The sequence below is a fragment of the Helianthus annuus genome, chromosome 8, assembly GCF_002127325.2.
Source record: "Helianthus annuus cultivar XRQ/B chromosome 8, HanXRQr2.0-SUNRISE, whole genome shotgun sequence".
In the NCBI taxonomy this organism is placed as follows: Eukaryota; Viridiplantae; Streptophyta; class Magnoliopsida; order Asterales; family Asteraceae; genus Helianthus; species Helianthus annuus.
This window is the reverse complement of record NC_035440.2, coordinates 5244279-5256186: the sequence shown is the minus strand read 5'-3', so window position 1 is coordinate 5256186 and position 11908 is coordinate 5244279. Positions and strand designations below refer to the sequence as shown.

Below are 11908 nucleotides of genomic sequence, written 5' to 3'. Positions count from 1 at the left end.
TGTGTTTCTACAAGTGGTAAGCAAAGAATAAATTTGTCAAAATTTTAAATTTGTGGAATTTATTGTGAGGTAGAGATTTGTGCAGGTCCCCGCGTCTAAACTTGAGCAGAGTGTGAGCCCGATCATGTTCTTGAACCAAGAGCTATTCCAGACTGCAATCCCAGCTTATCGAAAGGAGGAGTCTGTAGATGCATAGAGCCAGCTTCTGATCCTGGAACTGTGTCCACGCCAGTTGCTGATGCTGAAGAACTTAAGGAATCAAGAAATCTGATCAAGAGAATTAGAAAGCTCAAAAGCCAGGTTGTGATTCTGAGACTATGGAGATGATAGATCAACATCCAAGGGGGAGATTAGTTGATAAAGAGAAGAGAAAGATATTGAGGATGCTTTACATTGTCAGATACTTTGGAAGGAGCGAGAAGACTGATACAGACTGAAGACTTTGAAGACTCGACACCGAAGACTTCGTCAACATCCAAGGGGGAGTCTGTTGGTGCATATGTCTGTCGACTTCGTCTTGTATCGAGTCTTGTAATTGGTTAGATAGATCAGGGCACGAAGTACGAGAAAATTGTCAAATATATAGATTAGAGCCATTTCGCACGAAATGGAGAGAAGTCCATTTCGCATGAAATGCCATTTCGTGTGAACTGTTTCGTGCGGAATGGTTGGCCTATAAATATGTGCCTTGGTGATTTCATTTGTAATGATTCGATTCCGGTAGCGAAGCTCTGCCGAAGTGTCTCCAGCATTGTAAAACGTTCTGATATCAATACAGAGACAGTTTAAAGTGATTTTATGTTCAATTCAGCTGAAATGAATCCGATATGTCTGTTTCCGCCTTTCGTATTGGACTAGATCTCTTCTGAACGACTCGTTTGGTCGTGCAAATGATCCTTCAATACACTACTTTTTACATTAACAATATTAGAAATGCACATGTGCATCTATATGTATGAACTTGTTATAACATTAACGACACTAGAAATGCACATGTGCATCTATATGTATGAACATGTTATACCGTGTTTTGGTACACCACTTTGAATACACTTCCCTTTCATCTATCATATCATCCATAATACACTACCATTACCTCCTACCATTCGTAATACAATATTATTGCTTCCTACCATCCATAATACAATACCATTACCAATATTTCACTTTATTACATGTACATCAACACCCTTTATACCATCCAAACAACATATTACATCATAAAGTGATAAATATAATCAAATCATCAACCACTAGATATAACTAACCAAAACACATGTATATGGGCCTACTTCATCATTTAAAATCATAAACTTTTTGTACCAAAACACGTTATATCTTGGTTATACATAATGATGCACATGTGCATTCTTAATATTGGTAATGTAAAAAGTAGTGTATTGCGGATTGTAATGTAAATGAAAGTTCATTTTTTCTACTACTGGTAATATATTACGGAATTTGTCCAAGAAATAATACATATGCACATGTACATCCATAACTGTTACTCGAAAAAAAATTTGGGTAACGAAATATAGCGATTTTTATTAGAAAAATATTTAAAAAAAAAATTGTGTGGTTTTTGGAATTTTTTAGGTATTTTTTTGTGTTCACATTGGTTCTCGCGGTTCTCGCAATAAAGATGGTTCTCGCATGAACCCTACACGATTCTAATATATCTAAGCAATGTTGTTTAATTAGTAATATAATTACTTTTTTATTGAAAGAAATAGATTGTTAAGCTATAGTTTTAATTATTAATATCTATATATATTCTAAAGTTTAGTTATATGTTCTATTTTAAAACCAAAATTTATGGTTGTTTTAAATGCATCATCCTATAAAAATCCTATTAATTGCATTTAATTTATATTAAATAAATAAGAGATAAGATAAAAAATAAAATAAAATAATTATATATCAATAATCATTAAAATTAATATCATCAATAATACATTATACTAAATAATATATTATAGATAAAGGTAGATTAGTTTAAAGTTAACTTTGATCTTAATTTGTTTTAATAATTGGTTTAAAGATAATTATTCCAAACTTATGATTATACTATAAAATGATCTTTGACAAGGTAACCATAAATTTAAATTTCGAAGTAACTAATATATTAAAAGTAGCTCAAATATAATTCGTAATAAAAACACAACAATATATTTTCAAAGAAAACATATAATAAAAAAAATAGGTAAAGGGATCCAAATGATATCAAATATTAAGAACTTATCCATGATATTAGTATCAGAATTTAATAGATTAAGATAAAATTTAAACCGAAAGATCATAAGTATCATAAAAATATCATTAAATTAAAGTTAAAAAGTAAAGAAAATAATTATTATTATAATATTAAAATAATAAAAATATATAAAAAACTATATATATTATTAAAATATTAAAATTACTATTTGTACCGATACCAAACAACACCGTACCGGTATTTTCGATACCAGTACCGGTTGACACCAAGCTTATCCCACCCCGTGATACTAAAAAATCATTAAATTAAAGTTAAACAGTAAAAAAAGGAATTATTATTATAATATTAAAATAATAAAAGTATTAAAATAACTCTATATATATATATATATATATATATATATATATATATTCTAATATATTATTAACAAGGTTTTGGCTAATTAATTAGATTATTATAAATAATAATAATAATAATTTACAAATAAAACAACACAATTTGCAACAAAGCAATGCATGAAACACCATATTAACATATAGTACAGTACATTAATGCTAGAACCTAATCTATACTATATTATAAAGCATTTCATAAGGATACCAACCAAATTTAAGTAATTACAATCTTTTATATTTATGGTACAACAACTTAATGATGTTAGTAAGGGGTGAAATGGTCTTTCTACATTAATATTAAAAAATAAAAAAAATAATTATCTATATCTATATCTATCTATCTATACTATATTATAAAGCATTTCATAAGGATACCAACCAAATTTAAGTAATTACAATCTTTTATACTTATGGTACAACAACTTAATGATGTTAGTAAGGGGTGAAATGGTCTTTCTACATTAATATTAAAAAATAAAAAAAATAATTAAATGAGAATATAATCATAATTAATTATAATAATACAATAATAAGTTCGGTTCTTAAATGCAATTAATAAACGAAACCTATTGGGATAAACCGCAAAAGCACTCCAAAGGTCCAATTTCAATCAATATGTAATAAATTTGACCGATTAAGGAATCTCCTATCATTGCTATAAATTCACCATTTCACTCAACATCAACTCCTTTGTCTACTATTGTGCGAGTTAGAGTCGAAAAGAAAGAGATAAGAAAGAGATAAGTTGATATGAAATTTATTTATCTTGGTGGAAAGGTGTGTTCTTTTATACCCATTTCAACATTTATTCGAAAAAACTTTGGTTTGTTTCTTAAAATATTCAAATGGGATAACAGTTTTCTTTTACATAATCTATGAGTTTATGTTGATGTTTTATTATGTTTTTGGTGATTTAGTGGTTTTTTTTTTTTCAAATTATGATTTTATATTACATATAAAGTATACACACAGGTTATTGGATACAAAAAGACAGACACTTCATACTTCATCAAGGTACCCTTGCATGACTATAGTATTTGGAACCATTTACCAATGTATTGTTTAATTGTTCATAAATTTATAGTCTTTTTCCTTTTTGCAGCTTCATGTATATGGAGGTGTAAAAGGGTGGGTACGAGAAAAGTTATTCATTTGGAGATAGACATTTATTTGGCCTATTGGTATTTCCTTTTTTAATTTCTACTTTACTATTTTTTTTAAACATATGATGCTTTTGTGTGATTTAATTGATACTATATATAGGCAATATAGATGCAGAGGAAATATTTGATGAGGTATTGTTTGACAGGATTGGGCAGCAAACTTTAAGGGCTCGGATGTTTTCAACCCGCGCAAAAGATTTAAATTGATTGCGTTTATCTATACTATCGTATAAAGCATTTCACAAGGGTTCCAACCAAATTTAAATAATTGCAACATATTATGCTTATAGTACAACAACTCAATGAAGTTAGTAAAGGGAATTAGTCTTTCTACATGAGTATAAATTGATAAATACAATTAAATTGATAACTTTATAAATTAAGTATTGTTAAATACTTGATAAAGAATTAAATCATTTGACTTAGTTGAACATCATCACCTTCCTCATATTTACATTGCTTTTCCATTTCAAGTTCTCCGTAACCGATTGCTTGATTGAATTTTATAATTAAGTCATTATTATTTGGTTTAGTAATTGCTAAACATCATACAAATAAGGTTACAACCTTTTTTACAATTTTATCAGATAGTTGATGAACATCATATGAAATAAAAATAAAAATAAATAATAATAATAATAATAATTAAATATAAAAAAACTTAATCAACGTTATTATGAATTTAATTATAACTATAAATGGATTTAAAACTTAAAAGATGCTAACCAATTAGAAACGAAAATTACTAAAAGGTAATTTCATGGGGTATTATTATCTATAATACCTAATAATTGCAACAATAATGATTAAATAATGAACTTAATTACAGATGGTTTAAAACTCAAAAGAATGCTCTTTGCATCTTACCTCAAGTCTCATGGAATAAGGTTCAAATGATAACCATTGCATAATTAGGAACCACTTTTTAGCCCTTGGATCGTATTTTGATGGTTGAGACCTTTAAGTGCAATATCTATATCTCTAAGATGAAGATAATGTATGGTAATGAAGATTTGGAGCAGCAAGAGGTAAAAACAGCCCGAATTTTTCCTTTTATAAATTCGATTCGATTCGTGAGTGTTAGTGTGTGTGTTTATATTGATTAGGGTTTCATCAAATGCAATGTGAGGGTTTCCAATCGGTGTTTATACAAATAATATAGAACCCAATTTTTATGTATGTGTATGTAGTGTGTAGTATGGGGTCTTGCTTACCTCATTCAAGGAATAACAATGAAAGACAGGGGTCATTGATTTCGAAAAACTCTGCCCCTTTGTTCGCCTTCTTCCTGATTTTAAGTTACGGTGAGTCAATTTCATTTTTTCTGATTCTAATCGATTAAGAACTATACGTGATTAACCAACGAATTGTGGTAGATTTTATGTTTCTATTGCAGTATTTGGATTGAATTGACTGTTGCAATTTAATAATCGTCAGTTATAGTTCGTTTTTTGAATATAGAGAAACACTGACTTATTTAAGGTGCTTGATTTGGGTGAATAGTAGCAATATAAACTGCTATTGTAATTTGGTGTGATATTCAATTCAATATCAGCAACCTAATCAAATTGTTCCCTAAACATAGAGTAAATGTGTTCACCAGCAAGGTAATAATATGTACTAATTTTCAATTATAAGAGACTTCTAATAAGGAAATATAGCTATTAGGTTATGTCAAGGTAAGCATAGTTTATAAAGAATATGTTGCAGAATAAAGTTAATACAACATTTTAGTAATAAATAATAAACTGCTTTCTTATCTATAAAAGGGAACAAAACCTGCAATTTGACTTTTAGATGTCAAAACTGAATTTATATGTATATGTGTATGTAGTATAATATATATTTTAACATCTATTTTACACCATCTAAAACAATGAAAAAGAAAAAATAAAAATAAAAAAAAATTGAAAACTGTGACGTCTTTTGAAGAGGGTTGAGAAACCACACGTCCATAGAATTGAAGTTTTGTGAGACCACATGTGGTGGGGCGCAAACCTCTCTCAAAGCGTCTTAAAAACGCGGGGGAACACTGTACCCTCGGGCGTTTTGGGCCTTTTTTTGACTGGTAGTGCTACCACAAAGCGCCGAACGAGGAGTGGACTTTGGTCAAAATAACCATGGTCAAACGGCTAACTTTAAAAAAAACCGGTTTTTGTTTTAAAAATCTATACTATATTCGCACTTTCGTACCGTGTCACGCACTATCTATATCAGTCGTCGTTCCAGGAAAAAACAATAACTATTATGCATGTCGTGCATCGCACGGGTGTTCCCCCTAGTTGATTTAAAAGATATAGATTAAGGTAAGTAATAATAAATTTTTTCTTGTTCATTTATAGTTCGCTTAAAATTACTATTTAGTTTAAAAAGTTTGTGGCTCGAGGCTCGCTCGAAGTTCGCTCGAAAAAAAGTTCGAAAAAAGCTCGGCTCGAAGTCAGCTCAGTTTTAAACGAGCCGGCTCGGCTCGATTCGATTTTTAAACGAGCCGGGCCTGAGCCCAACCTGGTTCGGTTCGGCTCGGCTCGTTTACAGCCCTATTCACGAGCTAGTTTACGGGTCACGCGGTCGCGGGTCACAGGTTAAAACTCGGGTAAGTTGGTTGCGGATCCGTAGAGCAAATGAATAAGGTTGACCGAATTATTTGCTAAACACCGAGTAAATTGGAAAAGAGATCATAGCTTTACATTGGTTGTTTAACTTAATTTGTCATGTGCTTTTATTTGTTTAGTGTATTATAAATAGGATAGAGTTTGTTGGTTTTCTAATGTATCCTCTTTTGTTTTAATCGAATATACAGTAGCATTTCAACCTTTCTTCTTGCACAATCAAGTTAACATAATTATGAGTTTTGTGTTGAGTGTGTTTATTGGGGCCTGGACCAACATATATAACCATGTTCTTCTAATTAATGGTGTTTTTTTTATGATTGGGCTGTTGCTAAGTTAAATGCTGCTGAACTTGTGCTACTGGGTTAAAGCTTTGACTGGAGCTTTGATGTTGGGCTGCTGCTAAATGGGCTGAAGTCTAAGTTCTGAGCTGGTACACCACACAAACAAACGGGTCGTCGTTAACCAGGTTTATTTATTTATTTAGTTATTTTGAACCGTAAATTTGGATCACTGACGGACCACTGGAGTATCATCGTGTCATCATATCCATCTCCACTAGACAATAATGTCTATACACTAAATCAGGAGGAAACCCAAAACCCAATAAATATGAGGAAAACCCCTTTGTGGGAATCGAACCCAGGACTTGAAGGAATGTTACTGGGCTTTATCTCACCCCCAAAATGTCATTAGGCTAGCCCGTTTTATTAATAAGAACTTCTACACTTCTTCGTTGTCTAGCCATTGTGTTTCCAATGTCTTCTCTAGAGTTAGGATTCGTCTTGAGTCTATATATCTTCTCATCATATTGATGTGAAGAATTGTCTTAGTCGTATACGGTTTTGCACATTTAAGAATATTGGTTTAATAAAATAGTTTGAATAATCTTTGTGTTTGTGTGTGGATCTCATGAATTTTGACAAACTTTCACCTAACAAAGCTTACAATCAAACCTAAATCAGTGACATAACTAGTTTTACATAATGCGCACATGTACATTATTGAGATCAAATACATACAGATTTTACCGTGCGAGGCGAATAAAAAAACACATAATGACATTTTTGTAAATAGTGTAATTACGCTATAACAAAACTGAATTAAAAATAACTACGCTGCAATTTTCAAATAGCGCAATACTAAGCTACCTCAAAAAATTGTAGCGTAGTTACAATTGTTGTAGTTCAAGTTTTAGTAGCATCATTACTCTACATCTAAATGTATCGTATCTTACCTCTATATATACATATATTTTATCCTAAACACCTTGTAAGCTACAACCCAAGTGGCTATATGTGTATATATTAATATGCCAATAATCCGCAGACCAATTGGTTTGGAGGGAGGTGTGAAGGTTTACCCACTTATTTGGGGTTCCTGTCCGAGAGATCTCAGGGTCGAATCTTACGAGGGGCGAACTGTGGCACCGGTTTAAACTGGCAATAAGATGCCAACCGCGAGATTCTTACTCGTAACCTGGGTGATCAAAGGCCAAAGGCCTAACCGGGTGATCTAGCCGTTCAAAAAAAATAATACAATTTTCATCATTCAAAATGTCCTCAATTAGTTTTAACTCGACCGTTACATTTATAAAAGCATCTTTAAATAAAGAAAAAAATTATATAAATGAATATTTATATCACATGAATGAATCTTGACTTTCAGTTATCCCTAACATGACCGTTACCTTCTTCCATTTCAAATTCCCACTCATTCCCCCCACAAAACTTCAAACACACTGTGTGTATAACAAGAAGAGAGAGAGAGAGAGAGAGAGAGAGAGAGAGAGAGAGAGAGATTGTGACCCACCATTGAAGATGAAAGAATCAGAGCATCAACAACAAGAAGAGACGCTACAACAACTAAGATTGAAAGCAAATGAACTTCTACTCCGAGAAGAATGGTCCCAATCAATTCAAACATATTCCCACTTCATCTCTCTCTGCCAAACCCGACCCGACCCAAAACACCGAAAATCCCTCTGTTTAGCCTTCTCAAACCGGGCCGAAGCGAGGTCGAAAACCCGCGATTTCGACGAAGCCCTCAAGGATTGTGATGAAGCATTAAAGATTGAAAACACCCATCTCAAAACCCTAATGTGTAAAGGTAAGATCTTGCTTAATCAAGATAGATACAACATGGCTTTAAACTGTTTCAAGATTGCAAATCTTGATCACCCCAGTAATAAAGATTCTGAAACCTTAAATGGGTATTTGGAAAAATGTAAAAAGCTTGAATTTTTATCAAGATCTGGAGCATTTGATATATCTAACTGGGTTTTAAGTGGGTTTAAGGGTAAGCTTCCTGAGTTAGCAGAGTATATTGGGGGTGTTGAAATCAAGAAATCTGAGATTAGTGGGAGAGGATTGGTTGCAACCAAGAATATTGATCTTGGTTCTTTGTTGTTGGTTACGAAAGCGGTTGCAACCGAAAGGGGCATAATGCCTGAGTCGAAAACCGACGATTTGGGTGAGAATGCCCAAATGGTAATGTGGAAGAATTTTGTGGACAAAGTTGTGGAATCAAGTTCAAATTGCAAAAGAACACATTGTTTGATATCAATGTTATCAAGTGGAGAAAATGAGGAATCTCTTGAGGTTCCTAATATAGCGGCATTTAGGCCCGAATCGGAGCAAGATTTTGGTTTTTCAAATGAAAAGATTGATATGGGAGGGATGTTAAACATATTGGATGTGAATTCACTTGTTGAAGAAACATTTGCAAGTAAATTTTCGGGTAAAAAAGGCGATTATCATGGTGTTGGGATATGGCTTTTAGCTTCTTTTATAAACCATTCTTGTAATCCAAATGCCAAGAGGTTTCACATTGGTGATCATGTCATTGTTCATGCTTCTAGGGATATAAAAGAGGGTGAAGAGATAACATTGGGCTATTTCGATGTGTTTTCGCCGTTAAAAACACGAAAAGAAATGGCGAAAAATTGGGGATTCGATTGTCATTGCAAAAGATGCAAGTTTGAAGTTGATATATCGTCAAAACACGAAATGGGTGAGATTGAAATGGGGTATGAAATCGGGGTGGATGTCGGTACAACGGTTTATAAGTTGGAAGAGAGTATGAAACGGTGGATGGTTAGAGGTAAAATGAAGGGGTACTTAAGGGCATCATTTTGGAAGGTTTATTCGGAACTTTTTGTGTCGGAAAAGTTGATGAGGAAGTGGGGGAGGAGGGTTCCGACGATGGAGGTGGTGGTGGATAGTGTGGTGGAGGCGGTTGGCGGCGATGAGCGGGTTTTACGGGTGGTTGTTGAAGGGATGAAGAGGAATGGTGGTGGTGGATTGGGGGAGATGGAAAAGGTAATGAAGTTAGGGAGAGGGGTTTATGGTAAGGTAATGAAGAAACAAGCAATGAGAAGCATACTTAGTTGATGGCATTTGTTGTTCTTTTTAGGGTTTTTTAGAGTAAATTCTCTTTGCAATTTGTAGGGTAAATTTAGGATTCTAACATGAGAAGTTTTAGTTTTCTTAAAATTCTTTATGTTTGATTCCAAATTAAGTTGGAATGGAGGAAAAACTATATTTGTTCTCTACAAGAAATGTTATTTGCAAATTCATTTGTTGTGTAGAAGCTTAGAATTTCTGATGCTAAAGGGAAAAAAATAAAGAAGGAAATTAGTATGGGCCTCGTCCCACTCTCGTGAGACCTTTTGAGTAGTTTTTGCTATGAGTGAGATTCTACTCGTACGATTATTTAATTGTTGTGTGGGAATTGTTTGATCATTATTAAAACAAATTGGAAGTTTATCAACCGCTACAAATGCAAATTCTTTACAGGGTACAAGTAGGAGACCAACTATGATGGGATACGTTAATGGCAAACCTATGGAGGTGAAGTTCACAAATAGAGGGATGTGGCACACCATACAAAATTTAAAAAAAAAAGAGTTAAATGTTGTATATCACCACCATACAAAATTAAAAAAAAAAAAAAAAAAAGAGTTAAATGTTGTATATGTAGTTTGTCCACTTATGTCATTCAGGTCAAATTTTAAAATTCTACCATTTTTCTTAAATTATATAACATTTTTCTCTCTGTCATTCTCAAAACTTGTCATTTCAATCCAAAAAACTAACCTCAATTAAAAAACTTGATTAGCTCAGTGATAAAATGGTCATTTTACATAGTGATTTAGAGTGGTTCGGAGGTTGGTGCATGGTGGAGGGTATGTAAAACCATTGAACCATTATGTAAAATGTCCATTTTATCCCGGAGCTAACTGAGTTTTTTAACTGGAGTTAGTTTTTTAGATTAACATGGCACGTTTCAGGAATGTTAAGGAGGAAAATGGTATAATTTTGTAATTTGGTTTGAAATCACAAAAGTGGACAAACCATAGGGACGTAAATGACACTCGACTCAAAAAAATTATTACAACAATATTATGTTTAATTACATAAAGATGCATTGCGCTTGTATAACCAAGAGATAAAGTTGTAATATAACCAATGACTTATTGGAATTTTTACTTTGATGGTAGCTAAGAAAATGAATTCCAAATTTGTCATTGGAATTCCATTGACCCTTCGAAGGTAGTATGCAATGTTTTAAAAATCGGCATTACCGGTTTTATCGGTGTCAGATGTAAATGCGGTACGAACCACCCCCCTTAAATAGAGCAAACAGCATCAACTTTGTATTGTCTGTAAAACCTGGTATCCGTTTTGAACCGCTATACCGGTACTGGCCTAAGTTAGTTTTTGGGTTTGGATTTTTACTTTTTATTGGCCCATGTCCATGTTTACTCCCCAGTTTTAACCTAACTAATAGAGACTTTCAATATTCCATCTCCATCCATTAAAACTCAAAACTTGCTTCATCCCTCCATCGTTCATGATTTGTTCTAGTTTATGATGATGCTACAATTTTACGCTCTTTTGTTTAACACTCAGTATCAACTTTACACCGTATTTAAAAAATAAAGCAACTTCGTCCGGTCGTTTCCTGATTGCGTCAATGTTGGACCTTATGTCATCTTGCCGTCCAACATTGACGCAATCAGAAAACAACGGGACGTAAAGTTGATTGATTTTCAAAAGAGGGTGTAAAGTTGATACCGAGTGTTAACCACAGGGTATAAAACTGCATAACATTATGTTTATTTATTTATTTATTTGAGATGTTAGGAAAGATTTTTATCTGATCCCTAAACCAAAATTGCAAAGATAGTCATTTAAATTATAATAATTTACGAACCCTTTGGAAGTGAGTTGTTGATTTGTATAATCATCTCATGGTAAACAATAAATATAGCCCTGATGGCGATATAATCGGTTATGAATTTGGAGTTTTTTGTTTATACTAGTGTTGATGGAAAAAAATATTTACCATTTTAGTGTTCTCTCAAAACTATTTACTAACTTGTGATTCATCAACCATCTTTTGACCATCCATTGCTAAAAACCATACCATTAAAGTTTGCTTCTTCTTTTCTCAATGCATTTATAAACAAGTCCCTTAATGTGACATTGTTGATTAAGTGGTGTACTTCACAACCAAAAGTTT

At 32.6% G+C, this 11908-nt stretch overlaps 1 protein-coding gene across 1 annotated transcript; it reads left to right on the top strand.

Annotated features, from left to right (window-relative positions):
• Positions 1-8040: 8040 nt before the first annotated feature.
• LOC110871837 lies at positions 8041-9935 on the top strand. The gene has a single exon (XM_022120589.2). The coding sequence runs from the start codon at positions 8062-8064 to the stop codon at positions 9772-9774; it is 1713 nt and encodes a 570-aa protein (XP_021976281.2). The 5' UTR covers positions 8041-8061; the 3' UTR covers positions 9775-9935.
• Positions 9936-11908: the final 1973 nt, after the last annotated feature.